This window comes from Mirounga angustirostris, unplaced genomic scaffold (assembly GCF_029215605.1).
Source record: "Mirounga angustirostris isolate CCGP_5_RB_7025 unplaced genomic scaffold, mMirAng1.0.hap1 SCAF_7, whole genome shotgun sequence".
NCBI lineage: Eukaryota > Metazoa > Chordata > Mammalia > Carnivora > Phocidae > Mirounga > Mirounga angustirostris.
The window spans coordinates 36657310-36680281 of record NW_026991715.1 but is presented as its reverse complement, the minus strand read 5'-3'; the positions used below and the strand labels follow the sequence as shown (position 1 = coordinate 36680281).

Here is a 22972-nt window from a genome sequence, read left to right as displayed (position 1 = left end):
CTGAGTCTACAAACAGAGGGTGTGGTGCTTTGGCCCTGCCATTTTTTTTGTTTGTTTTGTCCAGTCCACTAAGTATCTCTTCCAGTAATGCCTACAGCCGTAACAACTGGTGAGTGGGGCAGCTGATTTCTGGGTGTTCCCTCTTGGACACCCAATTCCTTCCCAAGAGGCTGTTCATATTCATGGAACCAGTAACTTTTCAGAGGTGCCCCCTTGATCCCACTGGGGCCTGCCTGGCCCAGCCACTGCTGCACTCACCCATCAAGACGCTGAGCAGCTTCTGCACTCTGGAATTGACCCCCACAATTCGGTAGAGCCCTTGCTCATTGATCCCTGAGAAGAGAAACAGTGATGATTTAATTAGAGGCACGTCAGAACACAAGTTAAGCCAACCCAGCCAGATGCACTTTTTTTCATTTTCTCGGTCCTTCTAAAACCCACTCTAATTAAAGTCCCCTGTCACTCAACTCTGCTCTTAGCGAAGGAGTGGGATTTGGTGCAGCTGTCTAGGATTTCACGGATGTGCTGCACACTTCAGCCCTTGTGTTAGTTCAGTTCAGTCAACAGAGGGGAAAGAAACCTTCCTCTTCTCTTGCCAAATGCAGCATCTGAAGAGTTTTGAAAGATGCCAAATACATACTTTTAAATATGTTACATTTAACCAATTTTTCAATTTAAAAAGCCAAAACTGACATGAGAGAAAATTCATACTGTAGAAAAGAATAAATGCTTTATAACCTATTTTCAAATACAGAATAAAAATACAGAGGTGTGAGAGCATTTTTAATTTTGGACAATGTTCACCAAGACTGAGAAATTAGGAAATCCATTTATTGGTCATGTAAACATTCTTTATGAAGAAAAAGGAAAATTATCTTCATTCAACCCAAGTAAATGTGCAGGTGAACTAGAAGGGGATTACCTAAACACCCAAAGAACCAAAAACTAAGCCACCTTAATGCTTTGTTCATTTAAGTGCAAGGATTGGATCACCGCTATACCATCTACAAAAAGGGACCATTTAGACCAAGTGATTGAAGAAATGATTTTTCTGTTTAGCCCTAGGCCCATCATACCCCACACCTTTCAACTAACTGGTCTCCTGCTTCCCATCTTATTCCCCTGATGTCCATTTTTCAACCAGTAACCAAAACGAACTTCTTTAAGTATGTATCAGTTCAAATCCTCTCTTTACTCAAAACTTTCCAATGGCTTCCCATTGCATTTAGACCATAATCAAAACTGTGGCTCACGAGGCCCTGCAGGATTAAGCACAGGCCACTTCTGCATCATCAACCACGTTCACTCTGCTCCAGCTACACTGGTCTTCCTGTTTCTCCCACACATCAAGCTTGTGCACCCAAATCACAGCCTCTGCACAGCTGTTTCCTCCACCGGGAACATGCTTCTCCCAGATCTTTTTATCATTCAGGTCTCAACCGAAATGCAACCTCTTCAACCTAAAGCATCCCATGACCAACACTACTGGCTGGTCCCCTACCCTCTTTTCTTTGTAGCAAGTAACAATATGTGAAATTATCTTTCTTTTTTGGTTTCTTGTTTGTCATACTCCCCACAAACTATGATATAAACTCTAGGTACAGTGATTCTGTCTTCTTTACCGTTACAGTCCCCATACTTAGATCAGTAGATAATACATGACATAATGAATAAAACACTGAGTTATACTCCTTCAGGGCCACCACTTTGGGACCAAAACAAAATTTCCTGAAAGAAATTTGGGAAAAGGCTGATTCTACAGTGTCTCCAACCAGGCCTATGTAGAATTAAGGAATAAAAAGAAGTGGTCTAGAATGATAGGATGTTATAGCTAAAAAGGACCTGTAAAAGCATGTACATCAGCCTGCATGGCTTGGCGACTAGGAGACTGTGATCTAAAACTAAGGGATGGGCCCTAAGCTACTTAACGGCAGAACCATTATTCAGTAACATGGTGGCTTAAAGGGCTTGTCCTTTCTGAAGTGTCTCTACTTCTTCTGTGCTTGACCTTTCCTGGAACTGGATACAACCCTGTCTCCTGCTGGACGATGATTAACGAACCCCAGAAAATATGGGATGTCTGTTCACCTCTGGTCACCACAAATAATTATATACATACATGCATTCCAGTAGGAAAATAATCACTTCCTTCAAGTATTTATGCTAAAATGGCATTTAACTCACATTGTCCTCTTTTCCTTTTTGTGTCAAATGAAAACTTTCTTACAAGTTAAAACATATCATTCTCATCTTCATTTTAGAGCAGGAGGGGACAAAGAGGCAGAGGCTAGGACACCAAACCACTGGTGACCTTGTTCTTCCTCTACTACTTATTATGTACATTTTCTGGCTTTATATCATAAAAAGCTGTCCTCCTGAGCCACTAGTCTGCATTTATCACAGGCTCTGTGAAGGGTTTTAAATGATTCCACTTCCCTATTGGTTTGGCTGCTGAGAGCTCAGACAAAGAGGTGGCCCACCTCAGGCAAGTGGATGAATTTCACAGTGGAGGGGAGGGGATTTTTGTTTTGAACTTACTTTTGGCTGCATTTTTATTATGCCTCTACTTTTGTTAACCCTGTACCTCTTATTCCTCATTCTTTTCTCTTAGAATGAACAGAAAATTAAAACACCTGTTGAAAAACTGCCTTAGTAACAGACAGTTTGAAAATTCAGAAACTGCAATTAAGGCAAGTAGATAAATCAAAGGAAGACAGTAAGAAGAGCGGGGAGCCCCACTGATGACCCGATGATACCTGTGCATATATGGATCTCCCTTTCCCCCCACCACCCCCAGAATGCATTCATACTGTGCAAGCTGTTCCGTAACTTTCGTTTTTCACTTAATATGTAATAATGAAAACTTGGCATGTCAATAAATGTATTTCCCTGCAGTTTTAGCGATTCACAGCTTTTTACTGCATGGATGTACCACTAGTGATTCAACCAATTTTTGAAACATTTGACCAGTTTCTGTTTTTCACTTTAACACCATTGTGTAAGCAGCTTTGTGGCTCAACCTGCCTGTGTCCTTATTTCCTCCAGATCAATTCCCAGAAATCTCACCTATTTCTACTTTATATTCTCTGGCTCTATTTCACTTCTCTTTGCAAGCCGCCTTAACTCTTTATTGAAGGAAGGTATAGCAGAAATAAGCAAACATTTAAAAAGTCTTAGAGCACATTCAAATAACTACTTTGGAAAGAACACTTTCTGACTGGGTAGGAGGAGTGGCTCATACAGTTAAGATTTTTTTCATCCCCTTTTACTCAATCCTTTATATATTTATATTTTATATTTATAATATAATGTAATAATTATAATAGAACTCTTACTAGTTATGGATCCTACTTTAAAAGATAAAACTTCTTTCAATCAAGTGAAAAAGATTAATGGGTTGAGAGGCTGTGGAATAGTAAGACTCACATCTTTAACAATGGTTCAAACCAAATCCACAGCAAAGTTAGTTAACAGCTTTTCTCAGGAGTATCATAGATCAGAGTACTCAAAGCTCCCAACTGCCAGAACTGAGAAATCTCCTTTGGGTCAACATCTAAGGATGGGAAGGAGACCACTGGGATGAATCAGCTTCCCTGATTCCTAAAGTCCTGCTCCTACAGACCCAGGAAGTGTCAATGTACAACAGGCAGGGCCTGGCTACAGCACTGCTACAGGAAACCAGGAGCCTGACCCCTTCTGCCCACCTGGATAGTCACCAGGGACTGGCTTTTCATAGCATGGTTCTTAACCTGGCATCCACAGACCCCAGGAGTGCACTAGAGAATTCAGAGTGTCAATGAACTTAGGCAGGAAAACAATCACGCCTTTACTTTCATGACCCTGTCACTGAAATTAAACATTTCCTTCCATTATGATATAAGCAATAAATCACAGCGTTAGCAATACCTGTGACTTGCTCAGAAATCAGTTATTTTCATAACACACTGCGACTTTTATAGACATCTTGAAATATCAGGACAGCTGACCCTTGATCAACACGGGTTTGAAATACACAGGTCTACTTACACATGGATTTTTTTGTTTCAATAAACACAGTACAGTACAATCAATGTGCTTTATGATCTTTTAATATTTTCTTTTCTCTAGCTTACTTTATTGTAGTATTATAGTATATAATACATGTAACATACAAAATATGTATTAATTAATTGCCTATGTTATTGGTAAGGCTTCTGGTCAACAGAAAGCTGTTAGTAGTTGTTTGCAGGGGAGTCAAAAGTTATATGCAGATTTTCAACTGCACAGGAGGGTAGGGGGTTGGCACCCCGAACTCCCGCATTATTCAAGGGTCAACTGCATTTCCAAATTATGCCAGTTATCAGACCTGTGTCTATTACTTATTATTTAAAGTGGTAACAAAGAAACACATGTACTATTACATCACAACTAGGTCTTTCAATATTTTAACTGAATTCCAGTAACTAGACTCCTTATTATCCTATGTATTTGACACGTATGTCTTTAAAACATTCTACTAATCAGCCAAAGAGGTTGATGACACCAAATTGACTGAGAGCCCCTGCTTCAGAGCAACACAACTTGTAGAAACACAATAATGGCACTTGGGGAGTTAATGAGTCACTTAAAATCGGGAAACAGGTAGCAGGTCTGACACCTCACCAGATGTGTGACCTTCACTGAGAACAATGCCATCTGTTGAACGACTTTACCTCTGGTTTCCACAGCGTGGATGCATTTCCTGATTATGCTGAAGCCAATGCTGTCCAACTGTGCAGCTGAAAGAGGAAGACAGGGGCAGTCAAGTTGCTGGCCATGCACACCAACCTCAGACAAGGTCTGGCAGACTCAGGATCAATCAGTCCCATGGTTTGGCCACAGATAAAAATGATTTAAAAAAAAAAAAAAATCAGCAGGCATTCACTGAGAGATTACCATATGCCAGGTCCAGTTCTAAGTGCTTTGTTTATATTATCTCATTTAATTCTCATGGTCACTCAGCAAAGTTATCTTCTATTTACAGTTGAAGACACTGCAGCATAGTGATATGTACTTTGCCAAAGGAATAGTAGGCATCCTTTAAATCGCTTGTTCTGTTATTGTCAGGAACTGTTGGACTAACTGCTTCCTGGCCTCCTTCAAAAAGCATAAATTAAGTGGCACAATAAATGTTAGATAAGTGCTTTACATAGATTATTTCAGTTAATCCTCGTAAATCCGCTAGGCTGATACTAGCATTAGCTCCATATTATAGATGAGACAACTGAGATTTGGCAAAGCTAAATGTCTTGATCAAAGCTGCAGAGCTAATAGGTGGGAGACTCACTCCAGAGCCTGTGAAGACCTAACTGCCTTAAATATGACCCTGAATTAAAGAGAGAAGTCGAATCCTGCTCAGGTGATTAGAAAAGAAGGAAAAAATGGTAAAAGGAAAAGTGACCTAAAGGAAAATTAAAGCAGCCTAGAACAAAGAAGTTACATGATGAGTAAGCATAAGGCAGTAGAGCCATCCTGTGTGGGATCTGTCAGCAAGTAGTAAGAGTTTTCCACCTGCTACAAACGCCACTAATGTGACTCAGAAAATTAACGATCAAATAGTAGCAACCTTTTCCACAGCCCAGAACCAATTTCCAACCTGGCAGTGAGGCTGGGAACCCACCAAGATTTGTCTCCATGTTTTGATTACCCAGTGAGAAGATGTGGATGGTAACTGTTAAGATTGGGTTCACCTTTTGAGCACCTTGGGACATCAGGGCAAGACATTTTACAAACTCATGGGTCACAGTGGAGAAGAGAATGGTAGAAAGTAGGAAGGGAAGTATTTTTAAATAATTTGTCATCATCTTGGGCAAGAAATAAACTTGTAAAATATGAGAACTATTGAACTCATTCTTTGATCTAATCCAAACAGAACTTTTCTCAAAAAATTTTTTTAAGTTTTTAATTTTAATTCCGGTGTAGTTAACATATAGTGTGATATTAGTTTCAGGTGTACAATGTAGTAATTCAACACTTCCACACATTAGCCGGTGCTCATCACAACAAGTGCACTCCTTAATCCCCATCACCTATTCAACCCATTCCCCCACCCACCTCCCCTCTGGTAACCATCAGTGTGTTCTCTATAGTTATGAGCTTGTTTTTTTTGGTTTGTCTTTCCTTTTTTTCCCTTTGCTCTTTTGCTTTGTTTCTTAAATTCCACATGAGTGAAACCATATGGTATTTGTCTTTCTCTGACTTATATGCATTAGCATTATACTCTCTAGTTCCATCCATGTTCTGGTAAATGTCAAGATTTCATTCCTTTTTAATGGCCAAATAATATTCCTGTGTGTGCGTGTGTGTGTGTGTGTGTGCGTGTATGCCACATTTTCTTTATCTATTCCTCTATCGATGGACACTTGGCTGCTTCCATAATTTGGCTACTATAAATAATGTTTCAATAAACATGGGGGTGCACCTTGCTCTAATTCTTTATGTATATGAGTGAACTTACATCCAATGAAGATAAAAATCCTTAAGAAAATCACTGCATTCCTCAAACTAAAAAGGAATGCTGATTTATTAAAAATTCTCTTCTCAAAGGAAACAAAATAACTCTTATTCTTACCGACATACTTATCACTTACTGATACTTATTTTAAAAACATTTGGTCTCTAGGATAGTCAGTAAAGTACCAGAAAAGGAGGAAAACAGTATTTCTCTTCCTGGAGACTACCTGCTATACAAACCACCGCTCTTATTCTCTTAAAGTTGTAAGGAGTCTACTAACTTACTCTCATGCTTTTTCTAGTATAAACCAAGTATTTACTCTGCAAATCATGCAGTACAGAGCTTTCTGACTCAAAGCTGCCAAGTCAGATTGAAATCAGTCTTCCAAATGAAACTCAATCAACTCATGCCATAGACTTTTCCCAAATTTAATAACAAACTATGATACACAGGCTAAACACCTGTTAAAATCTAGGCAAAGATTATTTAAAATAAAAGTTTTACTGAGATATAATTCACATACCATAACATTCACCCATTTAAAGCTCAAAATTCATTGGTTTCTAGTATACTTACAAAGTTATGAATCAGGCACCATTATTTGATTCCATAACATTTTCATTCTCTTCCACATAAAACTTCATACACGTTAGCAGTCACACCCTATTTCCTGCCTTCCATCAGTTCCTAAAAATCAGTCATCTGTTTTCTGTCTCTATAGATTTGCCCATTCTAGGCAAGTCATATAAACGGAATCACATCATACAAGGTCTTTTGTGTCTAGCTTCTTTCACTTGGTATAATGTTTCCTAGAGACATGTATGTTGCATATCGATACATCATTCCCTTTTATGACTATGTTGTCTGGATATACCACATGTAATTTATCCATTCACTGATTGTTGTTTCTACTTTCTGGCTATGAAATGCTGCTAGGAACATCTCTGTGCAAGTCTTTGTGTGGACATATATTTTCACTTCAGTTTATACCTACAAGTGGCATAGCTGGATTACATGGTAACTCTGTGCTGAACGTTTTGAGGAACTGCCAACTGCTTTCTAAAGTGCTGCACCATTGTGCATTACCACCAGTGATGTATGAGGGTTCTAACTTCTCCATATCCTTGCTGATATCTGTTATTGTCTTTTTTATTATAGCTTTCTTAGTGGGAGTGAAGTGGTATCTCATTGTGGTTTTGATTTGCATTTCCCTAGTGACTAATAATGTGGGGCATCTTTTCATGTGCAGGGGAGGATATTCATTCCTTTATACAGTAATCAGAACAGAGCCTACTGGAAACTATTTGTCAGAAGGGAAACTAGTTTTTGTACTTAAGGAGGTTTCCAAAACATTCATAACTATGATTCAATAGTCAGTTGAAGCCTTTTAGTTCTTCTTTTGAGAGGTGATCAACGGAATTTATGCACAGGGATGACAGCTGAAAAAGTACCACCATTTTGCACCATCCTCTGGGGCGCTGCTGAGACGGATTCCAAGCTTGGATGCTTTAAGAGTACATTTGCGGCATGATCTTGTTCTACACATGAATCAACATCTATCTTGGACAAAAAGTATTTTGCTTCCTTTACCCCATAAACAGTGGCAAAAGTTTTGAAAGTTTGAAATAACCTGGCAGCTGACAGTGACAACCCCAGTAACCAAAAGATACCTGCTCATAAAGCCATCGGCATAACTAGCAGAAGAAATAAGGGCAGAGCTAGAGATAGACCTGCAAGGCCAAATGAGTCCTTGAATGCAAGAAGCAAGATCCTTTCCTAGGTAAGTAATAGCTAATGGAAAAGAATGCAATGGAACCTTCCAAGTATACCCAGAAAAAATCGAATTCCACTAACCTACACTAATTACCATTACTTCTTTTAGAAATTAACAAAGCAAACTGCCCCCCCTCCCCAAATCTCTCAGCAATTCTCCTTTGGTTTTCCCAACATTATTAAGTTCTTTCATTTGTTTTAAACCTGCTAACTCCTTTTCTTGAAATAAATCTTACACAGACATTACACATTAAGGCCTTACACATTACACATGTAACATAATATTAGTATATATTAGTTGTCTGAGTTCAAAAGTATAACACATTTACATATTACCAAGTCAAAGGGAGTTCAAGGTAACTCTGTCAGCCTCTAGTTGTTCAAGTTGCATTCTGATGATAATTATTACAGTTTTATAGGCAGATAACACTGTATTAAGAAGTGAAATTCATATCAAACAACAGTTCCCAACAAGGAACTCATGATACACAATCATTGCTCTAAGTCTCTAAACTGAAACTGGTAAAATTATTACATTGCCTGCTGCCCTGGGACATCCCTGTTTGTCCCTGTGTCTCTAAGGCTATGCCACCCACAAGCATGCACGTATACACACGCATGTGCACGCGCTCACATATACGCACACATGAAGTCTGACTTCTATTCTGAACTTGAATTCCCTGCTGATGTCATGATTACGTTACTAATGATTAACAACTGCTTTATTATTTAACATGTACAGAGTACTACTAATGTAATAGCTACCATAGTGCATACATAACTAGAGATCATTAGTTCTGATCTCTGCCCAGCAGGTACATAATCTAAGTTAATTGAGATCGCCTCTGCTGAAAAGCAAGTTCCCACTAAAAGGTTTAGAACATGATCACCACCGAACAGAGTTTGTTAATGACAGAAAAAGTCTGAGCAGACTGCCAGATGGAAGAGGCTGTCCTTAATCCCCTGAAGCAGGTGATTCAGCTCTTTTACTGGGCCAAGGCTCAGAAAAGGTCAGGGATTTATTTGCAATTTCTCTATCCTTATAATCTCCAGGAATAATCTCTCATTAAATATCTACTAGGCTTGCATTATTCCCTTAATTTGACTTGCAATGAGTTGTTGCAGGACCTGTAGCTCCTAGGCCTGCCATCCACTGTCTTGCAGCTAAGGCCCGAACTGGCTTCTCTTCCTCCCTCGGCCTCAACTTCAACTCTGCCCAGGATTCTGCACCAGGCAGCCCAAACAGCTTTCATATGATGACTGTCAACAGAGCTCACACCAAATACCCAGGTTAACCCGCCAAGTTAGAAATCTATCACCGTCGGGTACCTGGGTGGCTCAGTCGTTAAACGTCTGCCTTCAGCTCAGGTCATGATCCCAGGGTCCTGGGATCAAGTCCCACATCGGGCTCCCTGCTCGGCGGGAAGCCTGCTTCTCCCTCTCCCGCTCCCCCTGCTTGTGTTCCTGCTCTTGCTGTCTCTCTCTCTGTCAAATAAATACATAAAATCTTAAAAAAAAAAAAAAAGAAAGAAAGAAAGAAATCTATCACCGTCTTAATTTTCATTTCAACTTTTAAAGCCTTGTTTGTCTCCTTTTAGAGGAAGGTCACACACGCCTATTTTCTCAAAGTTCTATGGAGAACACAAGAACACTGAGAGTTGGGTTGATGCTCAGTCAGCTCGGAGGGTCTTAGGGCAGAAGAGGGAAGAGGATGCTTGGCAGACCACTGGGTATTATGCCTAGGGTACGAACTCCAAGAGCAGGGAGGCAAGTTAAATCCAGGAACAAACAGTTTTACTGCAAAGGTCTTGAAACAACAACATAGTATATAAGGTTCAATCCAATGACGTTCTTGCCTAAAAAGAGGAGGCTTGCCTAAAAAAAGGTGGCCAGGTGGAGAGACATGCTCTACAGCTTCTTGCACCAAATGCTACCTCACCTGAGATGTTTTCCCTGGCTCTTTCCACCTTAAAAGAAAATGAAGTGTGTAGGTGGTACAAAACCCTTTGCACTCCCCCTCTTTCTTACCCTTATATCCAAATTATCACCAGGTCCCTCAATTTCGTCTCTCTCCATCTTCACCACCACCATCCTGGTCCTGGCCTCCGTCATCTGTTACCAGGACTGCTGAGATGACCACCTAACTGGTGTCCTCATACGTCCTATGGCTCCCTCCAGTCTATCCTCCACATTGCAGCCCCCCTGATCTGGACAAAACCAGACCATGTGCCCTCCCTGTTTAAAATCTCTCAATGGCACCCCACTCTTCTCAGGAAGATAACCCAAATCCTTCACAGGTTTCACATAACCCTGCATGGTCTAGCCCAGCCTGCCTCATCTCACACTACCCCTCCAGACCTAAGCATCCTACCATAGTGGCTTTCAGAGCATCCAACTGACCACACTTTCTCTCCAGCCTTTGCACATACTGTGGATTTCACTTGGAAGCCCACTGGCCAAAGCAACTGCAAATCCTCAGGTCTCCCCTCAAGTGTCAATTCCTCAAAAATGCCCTCCTGATCTCTCCACCTGGTTCACGTCCTCACTGAAACTTGGATATAGCACTATCAACTTCTTCTTCAGAGTATGTAACATAATTGCAAGTTTACGTTTATTTCTGTGATGTTGCCTACCAAACCTGATTTGCATCCATGAAAGCAATGATACATCTTTGTATCTTTGTATGAGTATATCTTTACTCATTGTTTTATTCAATACTCTATCTCTGCCTTTCACTGTCTACTATGTTGACCATTACGTATGATGGGGAGGGTCACTAAGGGGATACGTGGTATAGTAAAAATGACCTTTCAAATTCCAATTGTTATAAACCCTAAGAAAGTAGATGAGTTATTTAAGTTCTAGTGCCTAGATTTTTCATCTTTTGGGAAGATATAAATGTTAAATAAAGATATGAGTGGCCTGACCTATCTACTTTCTTCCTGTATCAATACAAAGAGGTATCACCACCTAGCAGTACGGCCCCAAGAATAAGTTAAAAAGAAAGGAAAAACAAAAGGTGTGCCAGTCAAGCCATGAAACAGAGAAGATAAAACCAAGTTCTGGTTTTCCTAGACACTTGTAGAAATCCTTTGCTTGTCCATCAAGGCATTATCATCACCAAACTGTACATGCACATGAAGCTGTGGCTGGTGAAAACAGAAGGTGCAGGGTTCTTTCCACATCATACTATCTATAGGCCATCTACACAATCAGACAGGTCTGAGGTCAAGGAAAGCCCCAGAAAATAAGAGCATTCTCCCCTAGAGCTGTGTGCTACACAAGAGACCTCATTCTGCAGGTCCAGGAGCCCCTTTACTAAAAATCACTGACCTGCTCTTGCCCTACACCAGTCCTTAGTACTCAAAACATCAAGGAATTTGGCAGTAAGTGGCCAAATCACTAATTCTGAATGGAAGGGACCTTTCCATACCACAGGTTGACTGATGGACATATAGCATGTGAAAACAACTCTCTGGGATATACCCCGAAGTTACCCCATACATGCATCCTGGGAATTCTAACAGAGCTCAGAAGACAAATCCTATTCCAAAAGAGAGGAACTAATCTCCTGAATTCATTTCAACACACATTAGAACACATTACCCATTTTCTTAAAGGTGGTATTCAACAGGTTTTTCCTAGCCTAAAAACCTTTCCCCATGAATCTTACTCAACTTTCCTTTGATCAAAAAAAATCTTTCAAGTTTTTTACAGGAGAAATGGAATTTGCTGGAAGTGCTGGATGTTTGCATAAAAATAAGAGAACTGAAAGGTAGGGCTCCTGGGTGGCTCAGTTGGTTAAGCGACTGCCTTCGGCTCAGGTCATGATCCTGGAGTCCCGGGATCGAGTCCTGCATCGGGCTCCCTGCTTGGCAGGGAGTCTGCTTCTCCCTCTGACCCTCCTCCCTCTCATGCTCTCTGTCTCTCATTCTCTCTGTCTCAAATAAATAAAAAATAAATAAATAAAATTAAATTAGAAAAAAAAAAGAGAACTGAAAGGTAAAGGAAGTTACTGCCCCAGTTTTAATGTGGATGGATACAGGAGATTGTCTGGAATGACTATGAGCAGGCCACCATTTCATGGATATCTCCAGAGGCATGTTCTCACCTCAGAAATTTACTCAATTTCCCGATGTGCTTTGCTCTTTAAAGTCTGGCTTACCTCGCTCATTCTGAATTTAATCAATTTCAACACTATTAAAAGCCATGAAGAGAAACACCCACATTGAATTAAATACCAAATCCATCTGGAGAATAGGTTTCCAACTGGCTCACACACTCGGAAGGGCTCACGTCCTTTCTCCTAATCATGTGAAGACCCAGAGTTGCCAGGCCTTCGTGGCTGTGGCGCCTGGGAAACAATCTTCATGGTGGCAACTCTTAGAAACTTCCAGTGGCACTGGGAAGTTGGCCAATTGCTTCTTAATTATCCAGGTGTGAATTCCCTATTTTGGGGATTACCAACAGCCAGTTTTTAATCTCAGTTCAGCTCCCCAAGACCCCATACCCTGTTCTACTCTGTCCTATACTCTGCTCCCCAGCTTTACACATTCAGAGAGTGTGAACTAACTTTAATATTAACTGAAGTCACGCAAACAGAAGTGGTATGTACTGGAAAGAGAATGATAAACTTTCAAGCCAGACAGACCTGGATTAAATTCTGGTCTCTGCCACCTCTGACTGGTATGATCATAGGAGAGGTGCTTCACCTCTGACACTTACCTTCCTCTTCTATAGAGTGGGGAGAACTCACCTAGGTGTTGCAAGGGTCAAAGGAAATGTATACTGACTTATTTGGTATTTCAATAAATGATCATTAGCAGTATTAGCAACATTTGAATCAAACTTTCCAGTTGATAAAACATTTTTCTATTTTTTTTTAAGATTTTATTTATTTATTTGACACAGAGAGAGAGAGATAGTGAGAGCAGGAACACGAGCGGTGGGGAGCCGGCAAGCGAGAAGCAGGCTTCCCATGGAGCAGGAAGCCCAATGCAGGGCTCCATCCCAGGACCCTGGGATCATGACCTGAGACGAAGGCAGATGCTTAATGACTGAGCCACCCAGGCGCTCCGATAAAACATTTTTCATACCCAAGTTCATGTTATCCCTACAATAATCCCATGGGGTAAATACTGTTACTGTTCTTACTAATAACTTCTTGCTATGTTTCCCCACTAATGAGCTCAATAAGACATTACTGTTTATAGAATATATTAAAATACTATAGCTTAATTGATTTTCCCAATGTATCTGATAAGTCTTTATGATGAGAAAAGCCAGGCTCACAATGTTAAGTGGTAACAATGACAGCAGTAGCTAATGCTTGCTGAACAAACTGCACTGATCAGGGCTAAGCACTTAAACATACCATGTCCTCATCCGTCATCATCTCTATTATGTAGACAGGAACTCTCAACTCAGATGAGGTTGAGGAAATTCTGGTAAGACTTTGGCCTTAATGAGTGGTGGAACCAGGATTGTAACTCACTCAGTCTGATTCCAGAGCTCATCCCTCATCCCTCATCCACTCCTACTCAAGTTCACATGACCAGACAGGGACGGGGCGGGAAGAGGGAGGAGGTGCTGGGGAATCATGTTTTCTGGATTCTTCCCTTTCTACTCCAGGTGGAGCTCTCAAAGCTAGTAGACAAGAGAAGGAGGAGCATGCTTGTTGCCAAGCAGATTGTGGGCACCCTCCCACAGGTTACAGCCCAGTAGGTTTGAGAAGCACGCTTGGGATAACAACATACTGTATACCAACCAATTAAAACTAGTGTCACTAAAGACTAACAGAAATTATTGTTGACTGTTAATCAGCTATCAATATCTTACCACAGTCCCCATCTGTGGGGGATCTGACAATAGCCATTCACCAATGCTACGTATCTCAATATATAATGTTGCCTGTGTCTCTGGTGACATATGAAACAATTCACAAATATTTTCAGTAGCTGTGTACTTATATCAATGAATATCAGGAATTTACCTGTTTATCACACAAGACATGCTGCATTTAAAAAATAAATTTAAGGGGCACCTGCGTGGCTCAGTCCGTCAAGCGTCTGCCTTCGGCTCAGATCATGATCTCAGGGTCCTGTGATGGAGCTCTGCATTGGGCTCCCTGCTCAGCAGGGAGTCTGCTTCTCCCTCTCCCTCTGCCTGCCCTCCCCTCTCTCTTTCTCTGTGTGTCAAATAAATAAATAAAATCTTTAAAAATAAATAAATAAATAAATAGATAGATAGATAAATAAATAAATAATAAATTTAAGTTAAAAAGAGTGAACTGAGGGGTGCCTGGGTGGCTCAGCTGGTTAAGCAGCTGGCTCTTGATTTTGGCTCAGGTCATGATCTCAGGGTCTTGGGAGGGAGCTCCACGTTAGGCTCTGTGCTTAGCGAGGTGTCTGCTTCTTCCTCTCCCTTTGCCCCTCGCCCCACTCATGCTCATTCCCTCTCTCTAAAATAAATAAATCTTTTTTAAAAAAGAGTGACTTGATTTAAAAAAAAGAGTAGGTCAATAGTAATACAGTTGGTATACATATATGTAAAAAACAGAACAAAACAAAATATGAAGTCAGTGATAGAAAAATAACACATTTGGGAACTACTGTCCCCAGCCAGGCACTACATTGATCCTGGCTGGAAGGACAAGATGGGAAGGTACCATATTCTACCAGCAAGATTTCCTACTTCAGTACAGTCATCCTGGATTCCTTGCTTTCTCTCCCCCTCCAATCCATTAACCAGCCCTGTCAGGCACCAGTTAAAAACACATCCAGAACCCAGATGCTTCTCACCATCTCCACTGCTAATACTTTGATCCAAGCCACCATCATCTTTCGCCTGGATGGCTCTAATCACTAGCCTCCCAACTGCTTCTCCTTTCACCCCATACAGTTTATTCTCAACCAGGAGCCAGAGACATCTTTTAAAAATACACATTGGCTCATATGTCACTTGCCTGATCAACACTCTCCAGGGACCTCTCATGACACTTAGAATACAAGCTTACCTCCTGACCATGGCCTCACATGGTCTAGTCCCAGCCTACCTGACCACTCTCACTCTGGCCTCCTCCAATCCAGTCACCACGATCCTTCCTGACATGCCTTGAACACAGCTGATTTATTCCCTGCACTTCCAGGGTTCCTCTGCCAGCTCCTGACATCCTTACTCCCTCCGTTTGTTCAGGTTTCTGCTCAAATGTAACCTCTTCAGAGAGGCCTCCCTGCTTCAGGTTTTTAGAATGGCTCCCACTTGCCTTGTTATTCCCTATCCCTTTGCTCTTTTTTCCTCCCAGCCCTTCTCTCCACCTCAAAGTATACTTTTGTTTACTTACTGTCTGTCAGTTTCTCTCACTAGTATAACTCCATGAGAGCAGGGACTTTATCTGCCTTGTTCATTACTGTAGCATCAATAAATATTTCCCAGATGAAGCAACAAATACAATCCACATTTTCACCTGCTGAGACACCAGAAACCAATAGGTAAAAAAAGTCCCCACACTCCAGGAGCCTCGAATGCTGAGCAGCTGGCTGAACACACTGGTACCTTCTAGAGTTCAGGGGCGCTGTCATGAGAAGCACAAGACAAATAGCGCTGACCCAGATCTCATTCATCCCCTGACCTCTAAGCATGAATACAGCACATCGGAACTTTTTTTTCCCTAGCCTACCAGATATAAAGGCACCTATCTTCTTTTTCATGGTTTCTGGAGACACACAGAAAAAAAATAAGCCAAGAGGGACATAGAGTAAACAAAGTAACCTAGGTAGCCGGAAAGAGATGAAATCCCTGCCTGGCCTGGAATAAACCTACCAGCTCTCAGCTGAGTCAAGAGAGGCTCTAAGATACCTGTAAAGAGCATTCCAGTTCTCAGCAAGACACCGCAGCCAAAGTGGCAGAGTCTGGGTTCTTGTATAGTACAGGCTGAGGGCGGCAGATCAGCTTGCAGTAGACTATTTCCTTGTGGGTTTTGACAACTGCAGTCTCCCAGTCCACCTTAAAATTCCCAATCAGGACAGCAGTGAAAGAGCAATGCCTAATGCACCCCGTGGTAATGCCAACCAGCTTCATCAGGACCACCTGTCTCTTACACAAGAGTCTGGACGTCCGGAGAAGGAATTACAGTCCACAGGCCTCAATTCCTTTCTGTCTTGAGGCATGGGTGGTTGTGTACTGATTTCTCAACCAAAAGAAATCGTCACCAGCTTTCTGAAAGAGGAAGTGTTTCAAGCAGAGAACCAATGTCTTCTGCCCACCTAGATCCTTTTCGTGCCTTTACCTACCTGTCTTCTCACTTTGATCTGCCCTAGGAATGGTTCAGGTATTTTTTGGTCACAACAAACTGAGGCAGCAAAGGGCAAGGAAGGGGAGGACGTTCATAATCAGAGGCCTAACGCTGACATTTGCGGCTATAGTCACCGCCAACTGGTTGTGGAAGATGGGCATACTTCGCCTCTCTGACCCTTCTCATCTGCACAGATCAGGTGCTGTGAAAATCAGCAAGGCCACGTCTGTGAAGGCACTCTGAGGAACTGTAAGCAGACTGTCTACTTTCATGCTTTTATATGAATAGCCTCTGGTTTGGGGTAATGACATTATTGATAACAACAACAGCAGATAATAACATTTAATGACTGCTTAGAATACCAGGCACCACCGACCTAAGGATTTCCATCCTAATCCCATTTAATCCATCCAACAATCCAATGATGTAGGTACTAAAGCTATACTGGTATCACAAATTAAAAAATAAAACAAAACCTGAGGCCTGGGGAAATTAATTCCCCAAGGTCACACACCCAGTAAGTCAGGAGGCTGGGATTCCAACCCATGTATGTAATAATATTGCAGAGCCCACTCTCCCAACCACTACTCAACATTTATCCCCGCTGTGGGCAAGAGGACTTGATAGCCTCCGCTCAATCTTGCACACACTGAACACTCTAATAAGGGTGGGAAGGAAAGACCCTGAGAGACCACAAGTATGTACTGAGAAGGAGGATTCAGTTTTCTCATCTGTAAATGGGGTCTATAATACCATCTGCCTCATAGGGTTCTTATAAGGAGCAAACAACATAACATATATCAAACCCTGAGCACGCTACCCAGTAATGAAGTATGTGCTCAATAAACATTGATCGAGAGCCTTGAGGAAAATCTTTCAGTCTCTGCCTCAACAACTCCTTGCACTGGACTTTAGAACTTAAAGACGCAACCAGAGACCTGCTCACTGTTGCTTGGCTGAAGCCCAAACCAGAATGCCAAGGGGTGGTTCACACCTGCCCAGGCCATGGTCTGCTGTTGATACAGAGCCTACACTTCTAAGAGAAGGAGGGATATTAGGCCACAGCAAAGTCACACCATAGCTGCATCTATCATTCTAAAGTTGGCTGGGAGAGAGGATGGCTTGGTAAGTGTCACTTAGGACAAACAGAAAGGCTTCTGAATATCTGGGCTAGCCGGAGGAACACCATTACCAGTCGTGTCCTTGAGGAACAGGGTCTCACCAAACAAAATGGCTGAGATCCCATATAATAAAAATCTCTGAGAGAACAAGCTGTCCCTTCCCCTTTCTCTCTTTCAGCCAGGGTTATTCTCAAGCCAGGGCATTATAGCACAACTGGAAATAATTTGAGTCCCATGCGGGACACATTCACTGTGTTGCACACATCAAGTCATAATGGAAAGCGAAGTACAGAAAACCAGCCCTTGAGAGAGCGAGAATTATACCATCTTGCCTGCCCCTGGCTCAGAAGATAAAAGTGGTAGCCACAGAAACCTGCCATAGCACTGGAGGGAGGGGAGAGGAGAAAGCAAAAGGGCCCAGAGGAGTGGGGGTGGGGGGCTGGAAGGGAATTCAGACGAGGGAGAGAGCCAGTGCCTGTCTCCTAACAGGCCTGGCCTGGAAGGTGTGGATGGAAAGCTGAAGGGGAAGGTGTACTCAGCTGACTGCCTCATGGGCCAGCACTCAGGAGGTCAGGCCGCCATACCCACTAATGCTTCCCATCCTTCTCAGGTTTAAAAAGGGAAATGTTCTATTTATAAGCCGCTGACCAGTGGAGACCTGGCAGCCACTGGATGGCTCTGATCCCACAAGGATCCTGGTTACCCAGTGGCTGCCTTTTCCTGCCTCTCAACTGTGGGTGTTCTAAGAGCAAAAGGCCGAAGGTGACTGAAAGCAAAAGGAAAAAGAAAATCCTCTTTTCTGTCCTCTGCTGCTTTCATGAGAATGTTGGACTTTAAGTAATGTCTGATGGCTTTAAAACCTTTTCAAAATAGTGACCCATATGATCCCATGAAACCTTTCCCTACTATCTTTAAGACTAAATCTCTTTTTCTGTTTTATAGATCAAGGGAAGCTGAGGCCCAGAGATGAAGGGAATGTATAAATCAGAGGCAGAACAACAAGCAAGGTAATGGTGCCCTCCCAGCTCCTCTCCTGGTCTTTAATCTTGTCCTCATGGAACAAGAAAAGCCTGGATACAGCACCATCAGGGAATGTGACTGAATGATGGCCTAGAGAAGGACAGATATGTGTAATAGGAACCAAGCAGCTTTGGTTGTGTTGTCCAATGCCTGCAGAAGGGCAGTCGGCCATGTTACAGTTCTGTGCCTCGGAAGCTGCGGAATCACTGACACACACTGTCTTTCAGCGTCTTGCAGAGCATGTGAGGAGCCACTGATGGTTCTAGTGAGGAGGCTCGCTGAGAAGCAATATGGGATGGCCCCTCAATAGCAAAGAGCCAAGAAGGTTAGGTGTTTGAGGCCGATGATGAAAGGCCTTCCAGCTCCTGTGTGTCGGTCACATAATGACAGGATGGCAAAACAGAGGAAAGACTTCATACATATCGAGAAGTGGAGGAAGGAAGTGGGGAGTGACCTTGGCAATCAAGCAGACTCTGGTTTGAACGTCAGCTCCACTAGTTCTTGACCATGCTACCTGGACTTCTTAAAGACTAACGCTCATTTATGAACTTGGCTGTTGTGAACAGCATTTCCACTAATGTCAACCATGGACATACCACTTTCATGCTGCCTGTCATAACTTTATCCCATCTTAAATAGCTTAATACAAGGGTAAGTTTTTAAAAAGTAGTCTAAGGGGACTCCTGGGTGGTTCAGTCAGTTAAGCGTCCAACTCTTAATTCTGGCTCAGGTCATAACTTCAGGGCCATGGGATCAAGCCCCACATTGGTCTCTGTGCTCAGCATAGTGTCGGCTTGAGATTCTCTCCTTCTCCCTCTGCCCTTACCCCCACTTGTGCTTTCAGTGTCTCTCTCCTAAGTAAATAAATAAAATTAAAAAAAAAAAAAAAGTAGTCTAAGAACTGACAAACCCCTAGAGTCTGTGGGCCAGATTTGCCATTGCCTGATTTGTAAATAAAGTTTTATTAGCAAACACGCATTTGTTTTCATATTGTCTACAGCTGCTTTCACATTACAATATTGAGAGTTAAATAATACTGCAAAACTGAATATATTTACTATCTGGCTCTACTGAGAAGGAGGACCGCTGTGCTAAGCAATAACATTTAGAAAACCAGGAGGTTTACATGTTCATGTATTTTTTCCCCTAATACACATGAAAATAAATATATAAATCTAAATGGTAATTTAAAATGTGCATCTGGTACGACCTAAAATGATCTGAGATCCCACTAGTAGTGTGCGTACCCCACTTTGAGAAATGTAGCCATGAGGATTTAACAAACTAACGCTCATAAGGCACCAAGCCTGAAAACAGCAGGGGTGTCACCTGCCACCCTTCGTTCTCCTCCCTGCTCCCCTCAGGAACACTTCTGCTAATCCAGTGAGCTTCCCCCTTCTTATATGACAGACTAATTGGCATAACCAGAGAGAGGAGATAAGAGAGAAGGATAAGAACCAACAGTAATGAGGCATCTATAAAAAAATATGCCAGACACTTTGCTAAACTTCAGTCATCACAGCAGCTTCACGAGACAGGTGTTGGTATTTATCTCCCATTCTACGGAAAAGGCAATGCAAGCTCAGAGAGGTCGCACCCTGACCCGTGCCTCAGCCAGGGCGCCAGCATGCTAATCCACACCACTCCCGCAGTACTCTCCACTGAAACAGCTCTCTCCAATCCACACGGCGGGATCTACCCACAGGAAATTATCTGAGGTATGTGCAAACACTGAGGTAGCAGCATGCTCAGGCTGACACTACTCATAACAGCAAAAATCTGCAGAGGACATCCAAGTCCAATGACAAGAAACAGTTCAACAAATTTGGATATAATCCTATGACAGAGTATTAAACAGCCATTGTAAATGGCATTAGTAAACAATTTTCACGATGTGGGAAAATGCTTGCAAATTATTTAAAGCAGGATACAGAAAGTATATTCAGTATAATGCCAAGGGAATCAAAATACATGTTGACATTGACAAAATCCATATAAGACATCATGAAAAAAAGACAAGAAAGAATTATCTCTGGGGTGGTATTAGAGATGATTTATATTGAATTTCTGAAAACTATTACTATATTTCCTTCATATTTTATAATGAATTCATATTATTTTTATAGTAAGCAAAAATACCTTTTTTTCCAGCTGCTTAAGAGATTCAGGGTTCCCCACCATGTCCCAGTGTAAATGACCACCTGAGTGAGCTCTTGAGCATTACACAAACCCAAAGGATTCCTGTGAAAGTACCAGATTAAAAACAAACTGGAAGAAAAGACGGGATTGACATCTGGAAGCAGAGGAAGTGCTAGATTTCCTTCTTCTGCGGAAAGAGGGAAGGTAGGAAGTTCCCTTTTTTTTTTTAAGTCTTGCCAGCCTAGCTGCAAGCCCATTCTGAGATCACTCTCCAACCAACTGGCTCCGGGCATTTTGTCCACACGGCAGGTACATGTGCAGATAGCATGACGATGATATGCACCCCTGCACATGATGGGCCATCTGGCCATTGTCTCCACGTGGTCTGAACCTCAAAAGCAGACCACATACTCCTTGGAGGGGTCCTTCCCCCTCTGCACTCACACTGCCCCGGGCCACGGGCACTTCAGAACTTTGAGAGGTATTCACTGAATGCAGAGCTACAGGAAGGCTGGACTCCTGCTGGGAAACCAGGGAAGGGTCCGAGTAGGAGCACACAGGAACACATCGAACAAGGGCGAGAAGCACCGCCATCAACTGCAAGGTCCTCTTGAAAAGCCAGATGGTCGGTATGGAACTGAGTGCGAAGTACACGAGAAGGCATGTCTGGGGCAATCTGGCCATAGACCTTTGAAATAATCCGATTAACCTATGGAATTTGAGTGAATATTCACATCAGGAAAGTGGCACTGTGGAGTCGAGATCAGGAGACCAAGCTCAGGGCCTGGCTCAGTCTGTCAGCCTTCAGCCTCAAACTGCTGGAGAAGCAGTGGGAGGGCAGCATTTCTGTAAACAAGCTAATCTCTTTAGAGCTAAGTAGGCAGTGACATTTATTATTTAAAAACTTCTAACTTGGAAGAGATCAGCTCACACTAGAAAAGCCTGCCCTTCCCTCACTCTCTTGAGCCGGACTGGAGTTTCCTCTCTGACAAGTTCTTGCCTCTCTAACCATCCCTCAGGTGAGACTACAGGACAACAGCAGCCTTGGCAGAGAAAAGGCCACTTTCTGGCTTCTTCTCCTGATTCCTACGGGAGTTCATCTCAAAGGAGAATAAACCCATTTTCACAAAGCCTCTGGGGAGGAAATCTCATAGCTGCAGTCAAGGGCAGGACAAGCAAGAGGACCCAGAGACTGAGGAGATATGCACTGAGGTGGCACAGGGGGCTGCAGAGAGCGGGGTGGGAGCAGGGGTTCTTGCCCAGTGCAGAGTCCTGTTCTTCCCCATGAGAAAGGGGAAAAACCCATGACAGCTATCAGCAGTCTAGGTTTTTGGCAATGGGGTGTGATCAGCAAAGCAGCTTAGGGAACAACAAACCATACTTCCTCTCTAGTATTCTTACTCGCATCTTCTCCCTCCCTTTCTCTAGCAGGCAAGAATTTGGACAACTAGAGAAAACTCAGTATCACTGATGTATATTACTGACATTCTATGAACAAACCCAGGGCAAGTCCCCTGATGGCAGCAGGATCCCTGGGAAGAGGCCCATATAACTGGCAAAAATAGCAGACTGGTTTTTGAAGTTAGTATTTGAGGATTAACTTAACCAAGAATACCCAAGACCTTTAGGCAGAAAACTAAAACTGATAAAAGACATAGGCAATCTAAATAAAAGGAAAGACATTCCAAACTTTTGGAGATGAGTTAATATCATAGAAGTGTCAATTTTCTCTGAATTAATCCATAAATTCAATACAATTCTAAAGGAAAGTTGTAAGTTTTTGAGGAACTTATAAAACTTATGTTAGAATTTACACACAAGGCTAGAGGTCCACAGGCAGCTAAGTCAAACCTTAAAAAGTAGAGTACCAGACATGGAAGACTTTTCTCAAAGACATCCCATGAAAAGCAGAGAGGTATTACCACCAGAAAAAACAGACCAAGAACTTAAAGAACTCAGAGAAAGAGCTCAGCTACACAAACCTAATATACAATAAAGCTGACACCGTAAGTCAAAAGCAGAAAGGATGACATTTGTGGGAAAGCTGACTCTTCAGGTGGATAACGGTAAAACTGAATCTTCATGAAACACCGTATATGATGGTAGGTATCAGTTGGATTAAAATCCGCAACAGGGAAGACAGAATCATGAAGC

At 42.2% G+C, this 22972-nt stretch overlaps 1 protein-coding gene across 26 annotated transcripts in view; it reads right to left on the bottom strand.

The window, feature by feature from the left end:
- The window catches only part of ARHGAP26 (Rho GTPase activating protein 26), a 431139-nt gene that overhangs the window by 177697 nt on the left and 230470 nt on the right, over window positions 1-22972 (bottom strand). For 25 of the 26 annotated variants that reach the window (XR_010413044.1, XR_010413045.1, XR_010413042.1 and 22 more), the window contains 2 exons: window positions 4692-4757; window positions 259-333 (listed from right to left, as the gene is read on the bottom strand). Coding sequence is in view for 19 of the 26 variants with exons in the window: in XM_064596092.1 (XP_064452162.1) it covers window positions 259-333; window positions 4692-4757 (141 nt within the window). In the remaining 7 variants the exon portion in view is untranslated. The remainder of the gene's footprint in view (window positions 1-258; window positions 334-4691; window positions 4758-22972) is intronic. The other variant, XM_064596091.1, reaches the window with a different exon arrangement.